The 18514-nt window shown below is 36.8% G+C and overlaps 1 protein-coding gene across 8 annotated transcripts; it reads left to right on the top strand.

The window, feature by feature from the left end:
- Positions 1-1004: 1004 nt before the first annotated feature.
- LOC102580618 (uncharacterized) lies at positions 1005-18418 on the top strand. Of its 8 annotated transcripts, none has more exons than XM_015308999.1 (20): positions 1005-2076; positions 4667-5224; positions 5325-5495; positions 5580-7526; positions 7637-7753; positions 7883-8065; positions 8172-8234; positions 9519-9590; positions 9759-10019; positions 10175-10294; positions 12101-12160; positions 13088-13128; positions 13317-13394; positions 13498-13582; positions 15439-15564; positions 16373-16475; positions 16601-16788; positions 17023-17471; positions 17583-17765; positions 17908-18418. In XM_015308999.1, the coding sequence occupies exons 1-16, from the start codon at positions 1219-1221 to the stop codon at positions 16442-16444; spliced, it is 4812 nt and encodes a 1603-aa protein (XP_015164485.1). In that variant the 5' UTR covers positions 1005-1218; the 3' UTR covers positions 16445-16475; positions 16601-16788; positions 17023-17471; positions 17583-17765; positions 17908-18418. The 8 variants fall into 8 exon arrangements, with proteins under 8 accessions (XP_015164485.1, XP_015164484.1, XP_015164481.1 ...); XM_015308998.1 differs by having other exon boundaries at positions 5574-7526; XM_015308995.1 differs by having other exon boundaries at positions 5325-5498; positions 5574-7526; positions 17962-18418.
- The last annotated feature ends 96 nt before the right edge of the window (positions 18419-18514 follow it).

Raw genomic sequence — 18514 nt, 5'->3', positions numbered from 1 at the left:
ATATTAGAAATGATACTTGCGATGGTTGTAATGCTAAACAAATTGCTTCTGCTTCATGAATAAAGGACTGTATTGGTTGTAAGAGATTTCCGTCTGTCCAACAAATTTCTTACATTTTATGATTATCAAACTTTTTTACATAACAATTATCTTCGATGACAATATTTTACTATAACTGTCAAAAACTAATTTGAAACCAAATTTTGGCGAAAGTTCCTCGGGTACTTTGAATATCAACTTGTTTGCGATTTTGTTGTTTCCTACTTTGCCATTAAGAACCCTCAAAATGACTAGTTATTACCTATTCCATCAATCCTAATTTTATTGTGTTTCTTTTACTTTTTACTTTTGATGCCAGTTCTAAAATACGTCATGTATGACAAATGATATACTCACATAATCTTACTTTTTTAAAAGCAAAATATTATTTCTAATTTCAATAACATAAAACAATAACGCAATACTATTTTTCTAACTTTAGTGGTTACATTAGTGTAAAGAGAAGATTCAGTCATAAAAACAACAACGTGAATATTTTGAATTTGAATATCAATTCCAATAGAATGCAATCCTTATCCGTCCCCGTCTTTATCGCTAGATTATTCAATACCACGCTTGCAGATTATAACAATCTATCCATAAATCATTATCGTAAAGGGAAGATTCAGTCATAAAAACAACAACGTGAAGATTTTGAATTTGAATGTCATTTCCAATATAATGCGAGTCTAATTTGTCCCCGTCTTTATCGCTAGACTACTTAATATCACGCTTGCAGATTATAACCGTCTGTCCATAAATTAGTTGAGAGAGTACATGTTAATCTAGTCACCAACGCCATAATTTTTTCTTTTTAATTAATTTTCATTTAAATTGAACATTTTCTCTAGCACATAACTAAAAATTAAATCTTTTAGCTTCTTCTTACCAAACTCTCTGTATTTGAATTGTTTGGATATATTTAGTAAAAATTTAATTTCAGAAGAATTCCAAGTGAAAGCACAAGGATTATAGATAAAAAATCTACACTTCCTTTTCCCCCTTGTAGTTTTTTTCAGTATATAAATACGAAACAAAAGTCAGCAAATACGGAATAATCTCTTTACATGAACCGCGATTGTTGCTTTGGTTATCGTCTTCTACATGATCACCGCTGCAACTGCTACTGCTACTGCAACCACCTGAAAAACTTCACAAAAATCACCTGAAAAAAAAAATATGAAAAAATCGAACTTTAGTTTGCCTTTGCCCCAAAAATCTATGAACAATTCAAGACAGCAGCTTTTTGATTCCCTCACATCTCACATTTCTCTGTACAATTCACAAAACCCCCCATTTCCTAATCACAACCCTAACCCTAGATCATCGCTTATCAAATGGTTCTCTTCCCTTTCGATTCCTCAACGCCAAGCTCATCTCACAATTGTTCACTCGAATTTCGTTCAAATCCTGTTGCAAATGCTTGGTAAACTTCAATCCAACGGTCATGGTTTTTTCTTCATCCTACCTGACATGCCTTCAGATGGTTCTGATCTTCCAAGCATTTGTTTCAGGAAGTCTCATGGGTTATTAGCACGAGTTGCGGAGTCTAATGAGTCGGAACGGCGAGTTCGTCAGTCGGTACGGATTTTCAGCTCGAAAGAAGGGGAAGGGGAAAATGGGGTTTCGGGTTTGTTGGATTTTGTTGATTCTTTGACTGTAAGTGAGGAATTTGTTGGAAATGTGGATACTTTTGTGAATGCAATGGATGGTGTTACGAATGGAAAGTTTTTGAGGGGGGAAGAAAGTGGGCTGAGTTCAGAATGGGTGGAATTGGGGTGGTTGAAAGAGAAGGGTTATTATAGTATCGAGGCTTTCGCGGCGAATAGGTTGGAGGTGGCGTTACGATTGGCATGGCTGAATCATAATAATGGGAAAAAGAGAGGTGTAAAGCTGAAAGATAAGGTGAATTCTGTAGGTGTAGGGGCAAATGCATTTTGGAGGAAGAAAGGGTGTGTAGATTGGTGGGGTAAGTTAGATGAGGCAACAAGGGTCAAGGTTCTTCGTAATGGCTTAGGGAAGGCGGCTAAATCACTGGTACTTCTTTATGTTGAGCGTTTTTCTTGACTAGCAGATTGATCTATGTTTGTTATTTGGTGCTACATTGCTGTTTAATGTGCTACAAGTTCATTCAATGAGATTACAATATGTTTCAATTTGTATATGTGGTGGCATTTTCATTCATGGATGTTAAAAAGCTGAACTTGCCCTCTATTAGGAAAGAGATAATGACATAGACATTTTGGAATAGTAAATAGCTTGTTAAATGGAAAGTGCACATTTCAGAATCCTCAGGAATCTATCTAAACAGTAAGTGGCTAAGATTTGCCAGTAGGCTAAAATCTGTATCAAAAAATTAGCTGAGATGTAATAAAGGAAATTTAAAGGAATGTTGAGGAGGCCCCTTTGATTTGGAAAAGCAAAAGAGAGTATAAACTGCAGGCATCCATGATAATTAACTAAACTACCAAATCACGCAATTTCTTAACTAAGACATGTCTCTATATTTTCATAGAATAGAATTGTAAGTTCACATCTTGTTCTCATGCTTTACCAATTGGTTGAGTCAATTCAAACTATAACTGATTTAGATTTTTTTTTATTTTTAAAAACTGATAACTTTTTGTCTATTGATAGAAACAGATCAGTACATGGGCTGTACTAGGGCCATATTTACAAGTAAATCCAGATCCTATGATCCCATGTCTATAATGAATCTAACACATCAATAATAGATACAGGATCATTAGACCAAATTTGATTACACCAAACACATAGAATCAAGATACAATTCAATTTGATCTGTTCAATATTATTTTCTATGTTCTCAAAACACCTAGAATTTCTCTCCTTCCAGATTGTCCACCATATGCTGGCTGGTATGATTCTCCACCTACTTCTGCTTCTTGCCAGAACCCCAGCTTCTTCCCAACCCTATGCATGTGCATCCCTTTTAAATAATATCTCTCGTCTTTCTAAAGCTGTCCTGTGGTCATCTAAGTTGCTCGGACTCTTCACCTTTGGTGCCGGCCCCGTGTCGTGTGGGTGTGGGTGTGGGATCCGTACCCGATTCGGTCAACTGGTTTTGGGTACTTTGACCAAATTCGAGGGAGAAATTCTGGACAAATTCAATGATTTATGTAATCAAAGTAAAAACTAAGGCGGAATTGAAGAAAATGGAATACCTTGTATATATAAATTTTTATTTTCACTCCCTTTCCTTTTATCTCCTTACAAGATTCTCCTCTTGATCAATATTTTCTCCTTAAGTTTTCCACATAATATCTCATAATTTAGGTTTCATCCCTCTATTTTTAGATATTTGAATTATTTTAGCCTTATCCCCGCACCTGTATCCATACATGGATCCGTATCCCCAAATCTTAAAATTTAGATCTTAGAGGACCCTACCTCTAGATTCGCACCTGTACCGGGAATCCGCACCCGAGTCTGAAACTTAGGTGGTCATAGCATGTCAGTGACTATGTGGATTTAGATTTTTTAGGTACCCTATCGCTATGTATGTACATCCCTTTTATGTAATATCTCTCTTCTTTCTAAAGTAGCCCTGTGGTCATCTAAGTTGCTCGGACTCTTCACTTTTGGTGCCGCCCCCGTGTCGTGTGGGTGTGGGATCCGTACCCGATTCGGTCAACTGGTTTTGGGTACTTTGACCAAATTTGAGGGAGAAATTCTGGACAAATTCAATGATTTATGTAATCAAAATAAAAAGTAAGGTAAACTGAAGAAAATGGAAAACCTTGTATATATAAATTTCTATTTTCACTCCCTTTCCTTTTATCTCCTTATAGGATTCTCCTCTTGGTCAGTAATTTCTCCTTAAGTTTTCCACATAATAACTCATAATTTAGGTTTCATCACTCTATTTTTAGATATTTGAATTACTTTAGCCTTATCCACGCACCTGTATCCTTTCATGGATCCGTATCCCCAAATCTTAAAATTTAGATCTTAGAGGACCCTACCTCTAGATTCGCACTTGTACCGGACATCCGCACCCGAGTCCGAGAACTTAGGTGGTCATAGCATGTCAGTGAAAATGTGTTTGGTTACTGGCAGCTATTTGAATCTTTGGATAACTTCTTTTTCACTGTTAAACTATATTTTTCCCCAGGGAAGACTTACATATCACTTGAAATATAAAATATGCTACTTCTTTCCTCTAGTTACCTCAAAACAGCATGTTCGCTTCATTTCTCAGAAAAAAAAAAAAAGAAAAAAAGAAGAAGAAAGAAGCAGAGCAAAACAGTAAACCCAGCATATTTGCTTCTGGTAGTGTATGTTAAAGCAGTGAGTAATTTTTGATAACATACCACCTATAATTGTTTGATTTTGGTTTGATATACTTCCCATAATTCATATTTTTTCACAAATAGCAACTGTAACATTAATGATATCTCCTAGTATGTGTCTTATAGCACTCCTGTCCTGCCTGACAATGTCAATCAAATGATTGAGATGTAAGGAGTTCAGCTGTTTAAGCTTCTGTTTAAGCTTCTCATTGCTGGAAGAGTCTTCTATTCTTCCTGTATATTTAATAGGTGCTCATCAGTCATCAGAATTTGACACAGGCTTATGCTGTCCAATCTCCAATTATATCTTTCAGATTGCTGATACTTTGAAAGGGGAAAGAGGTGTTTCAGCTGATAAAGCTTGGCTATGCAGTTCAACACTAGAACAACCTCTGAGGGGTAACCCTACTTTGTCTGATAGAAGAAACTTTGTGAATCTCAGAGTGTCAGATGCAAGAGTTGCAAAAAAGAGCATGCGTCATGCATCAGTGTTTGGAGTCTCATGTTCATTCAACCAGTTACTTGATTGTTTGTTTATGCTTAAGGAAATCTCCACTGTGCTGTTGGCATGTCCGCGTTCTGTTTGCGAGTCTCCTGATAGTGAAAAACTATTCTTTAGTTCATTAGAATCTGTTAATACTCTTTCTGATTGTATATTAAGAAAATTACGGGGGTTACTCATGATTATTTCTCTTGACTGTACAAAGTATGAGCTACTAGAGGATGAAAACTTGAATTCCTCACCAAAGCAAAACAAAGAGATACTTGGTGCTTCTAACCGTAAGAAAAAAGGGAAAAACCGTAAGGTGAAGAAATCAAATTCTTTGCCAAAACCTAAAACAGATGGTTTAAGGCCTGTTAAAAGCACTGAGGTACAACTTTGATCTTGAAGACTTCCCATAGAAATTTCTTTTAGAAATAAAAAAAATCTATACCATGTGTTCCCTTACTTTCTTTTAAAATTATATGCAGGACAAGGGAGACACATCCATGTGTGGTGATAATGTACATAACAGTTCGTCTACTGGTTTGGTCGATAAATTTTGTGGTGATAATGTACATAGCAGTTTGCCTAGTGGATCGGTCAACAGAGAACAACAGAAGGATCGTGTTAAAGAGAATCTTCCATCTTTGATCGATATGGTTGTAATTATCTTTCCACTATGCATCAGATATCCAAGTTATGTTGTAAATAGTTTGTAACTGACTAACTTTCTGCAGGGACAGGGTGACGGACTAGATAGTCAAACTGTTAGAAGTGCTTCAAGGAAGAAACGGAAAGAAAGAAACAAGATTAAAAACCCTAGCTTGATAACTTCTGGAGAAGATGGTAAATGTCAGAAAAGAAATTCTCAGAAGTCCTTTATTTCTGTCAACTCCCGAGACAGGGATCCAAGTTCTGATTGTGTCACTATAATAGATTCGGTTGTTCAAAGCGGATCAAAAGATTCTTGTATTGACAATGAGAAACGTGAACCAGAAATGAGCATTCTGAGTCGAACCTGTAGGGATTGTGGTTCTGCTAGTTCTTTTGAAGGTTGCAGGAATCCTTGTTTGACAGACCATTTTCCCACAGAGGGGGTGATGGAAAATGGAACGGTAGCTGTTGCAGTGGAAACTACCAATAGGGAAGGCAATTCTGCTATATCTTCTGTAATGCCTGCGATTGAATCTGAACGCACTCTTTCAAACGGCAAGGAGTTTAAAAAATTGAACAGACCAGGTTTTCTTGAGCAGCAAATTAAAGTTGGTGATCCCAACAGAAATTTTACCTCGTTAAAGGAGAAAAGAAGTGTTGATGTTTATGATACAAGGCCGATGAATTCTCCATCTTACGTTTCGTATGAGTGGCCCAGTGTAGCTCCTGTTCATCTTCCATGCGGTGATTCACATCTCCCACGGGCTACTGATAGATTGCACCTTGATGTCAGTCACAACTGGAAAAGTCATTTTCGTCATTCTTTTCTACGCAATGTACGTCATGTAAGAAATTCTTCAATTGAAACAGGGTGCCCTGGAATCATATCTGGACCTTTGCCAATGAGTTTAGATTGGCCCCCAATGGTGCGTAGTATCAATAGACTAGCTGCTCCGTCACTTACATGCAATTATGATGCTGGGTTTATCTCTAGGAGAACGTCTTTCCAGCAAGATATAGCAGCTCAAAGCATGCACTGCAATGCGGTGAGTACTGAGGATGAAAGGGTGTATTCTGGTGACTTAATGGACTTCTCCGATCTTGCAAATTCACATGATGTGGGTGAAGACCATGATTATCACTGGTTGTCTGAAGAAGAGTTAGAGGTACATGCTGTTTCCGGAGTGGACTATAATCAGTACTTTGGAGGTGGTGTTATGTATTGGAATCCTTCTGATCATCTTGGTACTAATTTTTCACGTCCTCCCTCTCTTAGCTCGGATGATAGCTCATGGGCATGGAGGGACGCAGACATGAATAGGGCAGTTGATGATATGGTTGCCTTCTCTTCTTCCTACAGTACAAATGGTTTGACTTCTCCTTCTGGTGCTTCCTTTTGCTCTCCATTCGATCCTTTAGGTTCAGGACATCAGGCTGTTGGTTATGTTATACCAGGAAGTGAGATTACCAGCAAGGTCCTGCAGTCATCATCGGCAGCAGATCTAGTGACAGTAGAGAGTGCTTCAGGATCCTTGTCCAATTTGCCTGCTGAAGGTGAAGCAAAGTCTGTGGATTCACTCCCATACCCCATTCTACGACCCATTGTCATTCCCAGTATGTCTAGGGAGAGATCAAGATCAGATTTTAAGCGCAGTCATGATCATAAAAGTCCTTGTGTTCCTCCCAGCAGGCGGGAGCAACCTAGGATCAAGAGACCTCCGTCACCTGTTGTCCTATGTGTTCCACGTGCCCCTCATCCACCTCCTCCTTCTCCAGTTGGTGATTCTAGAAGACACAGAGGTTTTCCAACGGTTCGGTCTGGTAGCTCCAGTCCTAGGCAGTGGGGTGTCAAAGGCTGGTTCCATGATGGAATTAATTTTGAAGAAGCCTGTATACGCATGGATGGTAGTGAAGTAGTTTGGCCTGCTTGGAGGAGTAAAAGTCTCTCAGCCCATCAGTTAACACAACCTCTACCTGGAGCTTTGCTGCAGGATCGCCTCATCGCAATTTCACAGTTAGCTCGCGATCAAGAACATGTAAATTTCAAATCTGAGAATCCGGTTTGCAGTTTCATAACTCCTTTATTCACATGTTTCTGTCTGCTTGAATGGAAAGCTATCTTTTGTTCATTCTTTTTCTTTTCCAGCCAGATGTTGCGTTCCCACTTCAACCTCCCGAAACGCTGAACTCTACTGCAACGAAGGCATGTCTTTCAATGATCCATAGTCGCCTTCACAATGAAATTGAGAACTTCTGCAAACAGGTAGAGTCCCAAGAGAGTAGTAGCTTCTGCAGTATCATTTCAGTAATTTAACCAGATTTTCAGGATAAAAAATCCGGCAATTGGCTATTACCTGATGTTTATTGTTGGTTATCTCTAATGATATTCAAGGTTGCCTCTGAGAATTTGATCAGGAAGCCTTACATTAATTGGGCTGTAAAGCGCGTTGCACGTTCTCTACAAGTATTATGGCCTAGATCTCGTACAAACATTTTTGGTTCAAACGCTACTGGGCTGTCACTCCCATCGAGTGATGTGGACCTTGTGGTTTCTCTTCCTCCTGTGAGGAATCTGGTAAGCATGTCTTGCATAATATGTGCTTACGTTATATATTTTAGGTATGGAGAAAAAGAGTTTTGGAGAAAGGAGATCATGTTATATTCTTTTCTTTCCTCCATAGGAACCAATTAAAGAAGCTGGGATCTTAGAGGGGCGAAATGGGATCAAAGAAACATGCCTTCAGGTAACCAGGATCACATGAAATATTCTTCTCTAATAATTGAAGGAGGAAATGCTATGCTTGCTTTGAAAGTCATTATCTTTTTGTACTCCCTCCATCCTATAATACTTGTCATGTTTCACTTTTGAGAGTGCTACATTACTTTGACCAACATTTTATGATATATTTTTTCACCATATTGATATGAGAAAAAAGTTGCAACTTATAATACTTCGTGTATAGTTTTGAATATGTATATTGTGATTTTAAAATATTTAATTAATGTAATCTAATTTAGCTCTGAAAAATGGTCAAATTGACTCTGGATAAGTGAAACAAGAGCGAGTAAACTTAAAGCCAGCCTGCCTCCTAAAAAAAAAAGAAGAGGAGAGAACCTCTTTAACATAGAACTTTTCATACAACAACAATTTTCTTGTTGATTCTTTAATCATTAACCAATATTTTCCTCATGACCCCTCAACTGCTCCCACCTCCACCCACCCCACACAAAAAAAATAAATGAGAAGTAAAGATATGACAGATGGGCTTAACTAAACCCTAACAGCTAGCTGATGAGGGGAGGATTGCTCGAGTCCTTATTAGCAGACCATCAATCCATTGCCCAATCAATGGGGGACTCTAACTCACTCTACCACCTCCCCTTTCACGCCTAGGCCCAATTAGAGCATGGATTGGGAGCCCAAACATGGATGAGGCTGGCTCTAATACTATATAAAGATATGACACTTGAGTCTAACCCAACCTCCAAATCCATATAAGAAGAAATCACCTAGTGTTTTTGTTTTTCCTGGGATTCAAACCTAAAACTTCATGGTTCTCAACCCACTTCATTGCCCCCTGGGCCACACCCTTGGGTGCAACTCCCCCGTCCCATTTTATGCATGTCTAACTGCCTATATAGTCACAGTCTGAGAAATTAAAGAAGACTTTTGACGTATAAATCAAATATATACAAAATATCAAAGTTATCCTCTTAGATGAGTGGGGGTGAGAGTTCCACATGTATTTCATTTTCTATCTTATTGAAGAGTGAACTTTATACCATGTGGGTCTCAACAAGTCACTAAGGTATAATGGGGATGTGAAGATTAAATAGTTTCAGAAAAGAGAAATATGTCATTCTTTTTGGAACAAACTAAAAAGGGAAGTATGTCCCTAAAAAATGGACGGAAAAAAAGGGTACCAGACAAGAACATTGTATTTATTTCACCCTTGGTTGTCCAATTTGATACAAATATAGCTTATTCTAAATGGAGCTCCTTGTTGCTGACATAGAACACTTTGCAGCATGCAGCTAGATATCTGGCTAACCAGGAGTGGGTAAAAAATGATTCTCTGAAGATCGTGGAAAATACTGCTGTAATGTCTCTGAAATCCTAAATCCTTTTCCTTCTGGGTTCTCATCAGCTTAGTGTTTTTCTTTATGTTAATCGCAATACCTTTTTCCTTCTCTCTTTTATCACAAGAAAAGTACCTTTGACCTCCTTAGTCATTGTTCCATGCTATGTTGCTTCCATTTTTCTACAGATACCAATTATAATGCTTGTGGTGGAAGTTCCACATGACCTCATTTCGTCGTCTCTATCAAATTTACAAACACCAAAAGCTGAACCAACTCAGTTGACTGTTGAAGAAGGCAATACTTTTCAGGCTGATTCGACTTGTTCGGATTCCTCATCTTCACCACAGTGGTCTAAGATGAATGACTGTGTGAAGGATGTAAAAGCAGTTCGACTTGATATTAGTTTCAAATCGCCTTCTCATACAGGATTACAGACCACAGAGCTGGTATGTGTTGAAGAGATTGCATCTGAATACTTGTGGGATCAAATTCAGAACTATATTCTCTTAATCTTTATCACTTAGATATTTGTTATGTCGAGCCTGTCAATTGGTTATGCATGTAGATTTATCGTATGATGTGTTTCCATTGTCGATGATAGGTAAAAGAGCTCACAGAACAGTTTCCTGCTGCCACACCTCTTGCTTTGGTGCTAAAACAGTTCCTAGCAGATCGCAGTCTTGATCAGTCATATTCAGGCGGTTTAAGTTCATATTGTCTAGTAAGCTTTCTTAGCATCAATATTTCGTAGAGTTACCTAAAAGTGTTTCAGTTGTCTATATACTTGTTTCTGACTTGATATTCAAGTTTTGTTCTTTTGGTTATGCTTAAATACATCACTCTTCTCCGCCATCCTGGGAAAAACTGTAGAGTTGTTTTGGGCACACCAACAATGCCATATATGTTGAGAATAACGTTCCAGATTTCAGTAAATTTACAATGATGAAAGCGATGGATTTTGTCCTCTTCACAATTCACATAGTACACAGTTGTTGCATAGCTGCATTACCTCTTCTTTGAAGGTTGCTTTGTGTGACACATGTCACTTTGGACACTAACCAAGAGAAACATCTGAGATTTGACCTTAAGTGGAGCCATGCCTTTCCATATGGATTTCCATGGCCAGAGAGTGTTCTGAGATGAAACTTGAGTAGAAATCGAGTAGCATGATTTTAAAGAGAAGGTGCCCTCTGATTTACCTTTTCAAATCATACAATCAGATGAAGAAGAGGCTGCGGGAGTGCTGCTGAGTAAGTTTAAAAGGCTTAGGTATCTATCCGATTCCCAATCATTTAAGTTCCTCTAAAGTGATAAGCCAACAGTGCTCTAGTCTGAAATCTGAGGTAAGAGTGTCTTGGAAGAGGTGATGCTGAAGAGATCCATATATGTCTTTAACAGGAGAGTTGCCAAGTCATCTATCATGCCAAAATCTAGCCTTTTCTGCCATCTCCCACAATTGCACATTTAAACTGTTCAACTTTTCAAAAAATAAGCTACGTTGGTATATTTATGAGTGCCTTCAATCTTATGATTTATGAATGGTGAATATACAGTGCACCTACTTCTTTTGCTGCCATCTACTCATTTCCTGCGCTGACTGCTTTGCTAAGCTGCTTCAATCCCTTCTTGACACTCTATTATGTGTGGGCAGTTGAGGCAAAAGAAGGATATTTTCTAGCTACTCCTTTGCTTAGAAAGCAGAGAAAATGAATGATTAAAGAGTTCTTTTTCTTGCTTGGGTGCTGTAGAAATTAGAGAATAAAATAAGAGAGACATTTTCATCTTGACCCAAAATTTTAATCAATTACAAATAAGTCAAACGATTTTACACTCATTCCATGTTTCAACTCAAACCAAGCAAAAGAGATGGAGGTCGGCCGGCTACTCTTATCCTTTGCTTGGAAGGAAGAGAAAAAAAAGAGAAAGAAAGGAACAGCTTAGAGAGTTTTCCTTTCTCTTGCTTTGGTACTGTAACAATTAGGGGATGAAAATAAGAGAGTACCATTTTCTTCTTTGCCTGAAATTTAAATCAGCTTAGAGAGTTTTCCTTATCTTCATTTACATGTAATTAGAATTTCGGGGGTGGGTTGATGTATCCATTTAGTCCATTTAGAGACGAGTGACTTATTCTAACTAGCATTTTGATGAAGTTCTAGAATCTAAGATTATATTGCATGAAATACTGACTGGAGTTACTTTAGTGTTCCCTATCTTGATTCATTATTTTTCAGTTCTTGAATGAGGCAAATATCTGGAAATTAGATTGTGGTCTCTGAGTCTAACTCAAAGTCGAACAGAAATTTTGTTCGTTGGGAAGTGGAAATATCTGCATTGTGGTCATTATTGATTCAATCTAGTCATCTGTCAAACTTTTCACCCATTTGTTTCAAGAAAAGTGAAATAGTGAAACTTATTCAATTGTCTTCCAATTCTTGGCATTCTTACCTCAGATGTTTTGCTTCCCTTGATTTCATTCTAGCTCCTGATATTAATGTGTTTGAATGTCTCTTTCTTCACCATTTAATAGGTACTATTGATCACACGGTTTTTGCAGCATGAACATCATCACAGTCGACCAATTGACCAAGTATGATTGAATCCTTCCTTTTCTTTTTTGTTTTCTTTATTGTACATTTAATTTTTTGGCGATTGACCCCTGTTTTATTGTTAATGGAATCATCAGTAAGCCTGACATGTTCAACATAGATTGTGATGGATGTCTCCATTGTTTTTGTTATGGGTTGTTCATATTGTGATGGAAACATTCATAAGACCTTTCACAATATAAAGAAGAACCTGTGATACGACATAAGACGATTTTCTGGGTAAATACTGTGAAATTTTCATCGGTTATTTGGGGCATCTGTTTAGAAAGTGACCCACTTTTTATTCCTCTTTCAATTGTGAACCTTTTAGACTACAATCGAAAGATCTCTTTTGAGCAAACTGAAATCTTATGAGAAAACGTTCATGGTCTAAAATTTTGTCTGTTATTGCAAATATTAGACGACAGTCTGGTGTTTTGTTGGAATATATGAACAAATTAGACCCCAGTCTAATGTTGTCCGGAAGGGTAATTTCCCAAGGGTGATATTTGCACAAACTTTTAATATTAGGGAGGAAATCTAAGTGATCGCTTAAACAAGGGACATTTGTGTATATCATCCATAACTGCTAGTATATTCAATGTAAAATTAAAAAATCCACCTCCTCCTGCTCTATGCTTGTACAGAATTGATATGTGCAGGTTAGTTGGATAACCTTGTACAGAGGTTCATGCCTTTCTAATTTCATAGCAATATGATTGGGTTGCTCCTACAATTTTATACTTGACGAGCTTGTTAAATGCTGCAGTGCCTCTATGGAAGAAGTTGACTTTGTTTCAATTAATTAGAACTAAGTTTCGTTTATTTATTTTCTTTGTTTCAATTAATTAGAACCAAGCTTCGTTTATTTTTTTTCTTCTGATGCATAACAGTTATTGAGTGCAACTTTCTTTGATCTTATCTTGTAGAACTTGGGGAGCCTCCTGATGGACTTTTTCTACTTCTTTGGGTGAGTTTGAGCTGCTTGTATTTCCTTAATTATTTTATCTCATATTTCGTTCTTACAAGCAGCAGCCACACATTTTAGTTCAACTTATATGTCTGAAGTCCAAACCACTATGATACCCCTGCTCCCCTCAAAAAAAAAAAGATGCAAAAAAGGGTACTTCAGATGTAAAGCCTTCTTTTTGTTGTCAGGAATGTGTTTGATCCTCGTCAAATACGTGTCTCAATACAAGGAAGCGGCTTATACATAAATAGAGAACGAGGGTGCAGGTGTGGCAAATTGCTGAACCTCTTGATTTTGTTTCTTGTAAATCTCTTGCTTCGTTTTTGTGATGATTTTCCTTCCTTCTTATTCCCTGGTTTTATTTTGTAGCATTGATCCAATTTGCATTGATGATCCTCTGTACCCAACCAATAATGTGGGGCGGAACTGCTTTCGCATACACCAATGCATCAAGGTTAGTTAGAATTGCTTGTAATAAATTTTCTAGAAAATATTTTTTATGAAATTGGATAATAAGCAAGAAATATAAGTCCATGTTATGATCACGATGTTAGTAGAACTAGAAAAACTTGTGGGTCGGGTGAAAATGGAGAACTTGTGATACTTCAGGTTTCTTAGCTTTTAAAAATCAATAGGATAAAATGTATTTGAATCTCCGAAGAGGTTGGCAACAAGGAATTCCTTCTAGGCTGGCTAGCAGTGGTCCCGTGTTGGTTAATGAATTAACCAGACATATCCCTCAATCACCCGTGGATTAAAGGAGCTTTCGATTTTTCATTGGGTAATTTTCTTATATTAATACAGTTGATGCAAGTGAATTAAGCGTTGGGCTCCACTCTTGGTGGCGCCCTCTATCAGTTTGCTTACTTCACTATTCTACTAATTTGTTAAGTTTCAATCTCGACACAGTACTTCCTCTACTTTGAGTGTAATTTGCATATGTAAAAGCTTGAATCAGAAATCTCTTGTTACATCTCTCAAATGGCATGGGATTAGTGCCGGCAAAATGAGCCCATATTTTGGTAACCCGCCCATATTTTAATGGGTTGGGTGAGTGATTTTTTACATGGGTAAAATATGGGTTGATACCCACATTCAACCCATAAAAATATGGGTAAAATATGGATTAACCAAATGGGTTAAGCTTCTAACTTTTATTCACTCAAAATTCATGATATCACTAAAAAAAATTGTAACTTCTCTTCCTTTTTATGTTCTTCTATAGAACTAATTATTTTTCTCTATAATTGAAAAGGTGCAGTCTTTGGCCCTCCAAAAATATATATTTTAAATGTACATTTCTTTTGTTAATTATAATTATATTTTTTTATTTGTTTAATTTTATATTGGATAAAAAATAAAAGTGTAAAATAAGCAAATCATGTATTAGTATTAACATTGCTTAAGCCTTAAAGTGCATTAAGCATGTTTTAGTCCTAAAATGCAACTATTCCTTTACTTTGAAATTAAAAATATTTTCCCTTTGTTATTACATAAATTTATTTTATATTGAAAAGTTAGGATTTTATTTTTTTTTACTTTTATGATACAATAAAACTAAATGAAGCATTTTCAACATTTTTCATCTAAAAAAAACTAAAATATTTTCTCCATGTTGAATTCTAAAGTAGAACACTATTTACTCATGAAAATATGGGTAAATATGGGTAAACTAGTATTTTACCCAATCCATTTGTTACCCAATCAATTTTACCCATATCAAATATGGGTGGGTTGAATTATTACCCATTTTATGTTGACCCATTTTCAACCTGCCCAAATTTGACCCAACCCGCCATTTGCCACCACTACATGTGATCTATTTTTATTGAAAAGGTAGCATATGTCAGTTAAAAGTGAAAAGCATTAATTCCTCTAATGCCCTCGTGTTAAATTAGTTCTTAGGCCTAACTCACACCCCAAAAGCCAGCTCAAAGGGAGGAGGATTGTCCAAGCCTTATAAGGAGTCCACCCATCTCATTAACCACCAATGTGGGACTTCTGTCATTCTTTAACACCTCAAATATGTAAAAGTCAGCTAAAAATACTGTCCTTTAAAAGGGACCGTCTACTTTTTGATGACTCAAAGCGACTGTCTACTTTTTCATTTAATTAATATAGCCTGAAGTAACAAACTCTTGGTATTCTCTTTGGGTGCGTCTGTTTGACATATGGTTAAAGTTGGTGTTCCTAAGTCACTATTATTTTGGGACTGAAGTTGCTACTGAATGGATTAGAATACGCACTAAAAATTATGATCATTGAATATTGGCTGCATATAACTATTCTAATAAAAGTTACTTTCTGTAGGCATTTGCGGATGCTTATTCTATTTTGGAAAATGAGATACCTTCTCTTCCATGCAACGATGAATCTAATTCAGTACCTCAAGTTAAGCTGCTCCCAAGAATTGTTCCAAGCATTGAGGCTTCTGAGGTATCTTAATATCAGAAATTTTACATCTTGAAGGTATGTTAAGCTCATACATTATCTTCAGATCAACCATAAATACGTGTATAGTTTTCAAGATGCCATTAGTATTTTCTTGTGTCTTTTTCCATCCTCTTAGATTGAAATGATTGGTTGCATAAGAATAAAGTTTTAAACTTATAATGACTTGATTGTATAAAAAGAGCTTCTAGAAACTAGAAATAATGTTCATAAAGATAGTGTGAGAGCCCGTTTGGATAGGCTGAAAAAAGTAGCTTTTGAGTTCCAAAAAATAAGAAGTCAAACTTTAAATGACTTTTAAGTCAAAAAATAAAAAGTAGGGGGAGTCCTACTTTTGGTTTTTAACTTTTTTCAAGTCATTTATGACTTTTTTTAAAGTTATTTTTAACTTTGTCAAACATTCCCAAAAGCTAAAAATGGCTTAAAAGTAGGTTTGACCAACTTTTAAGCCAATCCAAATAGGCTGTAAGTATCTCCACGAAGGTATCAAAGAGTTGTGTTTCTTCCTGTATACGGGTGAATTTTACCTTTTCTTAAAAGCATCTCCATGAAACCAGTGAGAAGGAAAGACATTATGCTAAACATTGAAGTTTGGGTCTTCATAAGTTGAGTAATCTGAATATTACATGGTATATTTTGTTTGATGTTGTACTCTTCAAACTCTAAAGTATCTGCATTTAATGATTTAATCTTTTCTTTCCTTCTATTTGCCATTAGTTTCTTGTTAGCTTCTATAACTATCAAAGACTCAAAGGTTTGTCTCAATCATTTGTGTCCTTCTATTTGGTATCAGCTTATTGTTATCACTATCAAAGACTTAATGATCAATCTCAACTTGCAACTGCCTCTACTAGAGTTGGACTAAATTCTACAGCCGCTCATTCTGCCGTGATTGGGTAAGATCTTCTTTTGCCCTACAGTTGCTTGATATTAAGTTTTTGCTTTTGTAGATTTGGTTTTCAAATTTATGTTGCGAACTTCTAGCAAATTGCAATTAAATTGTTTGGTGTTATGAATATAGGTTGGGATTTTGCCTTTAAAAATTGGGACCAGCTTTCACTGGATGTCAAAATCAAGGAACAGTTAAGGAGCTCCTCCATTCAATAGAATCAAACATTGTCTGAACTTGACCATGTCAATGTATTATGACCACATTGACATGTTGGAGACAGTTTATGCTACCTGGTTCGGCTTGAAAGTTATTCCAAAGTTAGAGAACTCTCCACTCGTTTACAATTTTAATTTTCACCAAACTAGAATTTTGTATTTAAAGAACTTTTGATGCCCTTGTTGAAATGAATTTGTACATATCATCATTGTGGTATTAAATTGTGCACTACTAGATCTAATGAGGCAATTTGCTACTTGAAAAGAGATTTTTGAAAAGTCTAGTAAGTGCTATTTCTATGTTCTTTTCTAACATTTTTTTTGTTTTTTCTTAAGTTGATGAATCGTGGCTCATAAGATTTGAAGTGAACTAGCACTCTACTTGCTCATCGAGAGTCCTTGGGTTCTGAGAAGTTTCTATTCTCATGCATTATTCAGGTGCTGGCTAGAATTGAATGGACATTCTGAGGCATTATACCATATCTCCAACCTTCATGTTAAGATTTGAACCTTGGGCCTATTTCAATTCCAAAAGCTAGCTCATGAGGTGAGGATTGTTAATGAGGCACACAACCCCAACCCACACCGATGTGAGACTCTAACACCCCCTATACACCCAAGATTGGACATTTAGAGCATGGACAATATAACATGGGAGCCAAGATCAGGTAAACGAAGACTCTGATACCATGTGAAGAAATGGTGGTGTCCGCGTTCTCTTTGATAACAGTGGTGACCGGGCCTCCAATACTTCACCAAGTATATGCTATCCTCCACCAGCGCAGGTACTGGATAATTCTACCCACCTAGGCTTAAGCAAATGATAATCTTGACACTGCATAATCAATTATTAGGAGTCATGTATTATAGCTAAGTTCATCGAATGCTTTGAGCAGGCTCTCAGTCAATAGGGAAAGCAACCTTTTAGCTGCTTCTGATAGGTTGAGCATCCTCGGATTGAAGATACCTTACGTCAGGAGGGGGCTGAGTGATTGAAGTTATGCTATGTTTCTGCTGGCAATGCATCTTGGACTTCTAATTTATGGGTGGGAACTGGGCATTTTCTGCTGGCTCCAAGGGTAGAGGATCCTCTCTTTTACTGGTTTATTCTTTTCCACTTGTCTTTGTTTACGTTTCCCCTCCTCTCTCCTCCAGAGGCCCCTCCCCTAAGAGTCTATTTCCTAAATTTTGCCTTCTTGTTTTTGTTTCATATTATTTCAGTTGGGAGGATCCCAAATAATAATGTTCTGAAGTGATTTCACTCTGGCGATGCAGTTGCAATAAGAAGATTCTTCATTTGTGCTAGAGGATCCAGGCCAAATTTTAGTCTAGAAAAGGAAGAAAGAGAGAAAAAAGAGGAGGAGTTCTGTATAAATTCTCATTAACTTTTGCTTAGGCATACCGTTGTCCTTTTATGGTGATAACAATCAAGCTGAGCTGGTGCTCTTTATGCTTAAAGGTGAACTCCTGGTATTATATTTGGACTGAAATGCGTCCAACTAGAATGGAGGCAACGTAGAAGATCTATGTAATCGTTCTCAACTAGTTTGACATAGAGGCGTAGTCGTCATTGTTGTATTTTGTTGTGTATTCTCTTCGTTGATAAATGGTGTAATAATAGATAGCCTGGTGACTATTAAATTACCACCCCTCGTCCAAATAAATCGTATGAAATAACAATTAGATATTTTAACTCTTTCTGGGTACGCAATGTTCATCTTATATTTGTGCACACTCATGATGTACATTTCTTCTCTCCTTGAGCTTAATTTCCTAGTTGATTTCTTATCATTTATTTACCCATTCTTTTTGAATGATTCAACAACAC

The sequence above is a fragment of the Solanum tuberosum genome, unplaced genomic scaffold (genome assembly GCF_000226075.1).
Source record: "Solanum tuberosum cultivar DM 1-3 516 R44 unplaced genomic scaffold, SolTub_3.0 scf00095, whole genome shotgun sequence".
Lineage (NCBI taxonomy): Eukaryota > Viridiplantae > Streptophyta > Magnoliopsida > Solanales > Solanaceae > Solanum > Solanum tuberosum.
The sequence above is the reverse complement of the archived record's forward strand: the minus strand, read 5'-3'. Positions and strand labels throughout refer to the sequence as shown.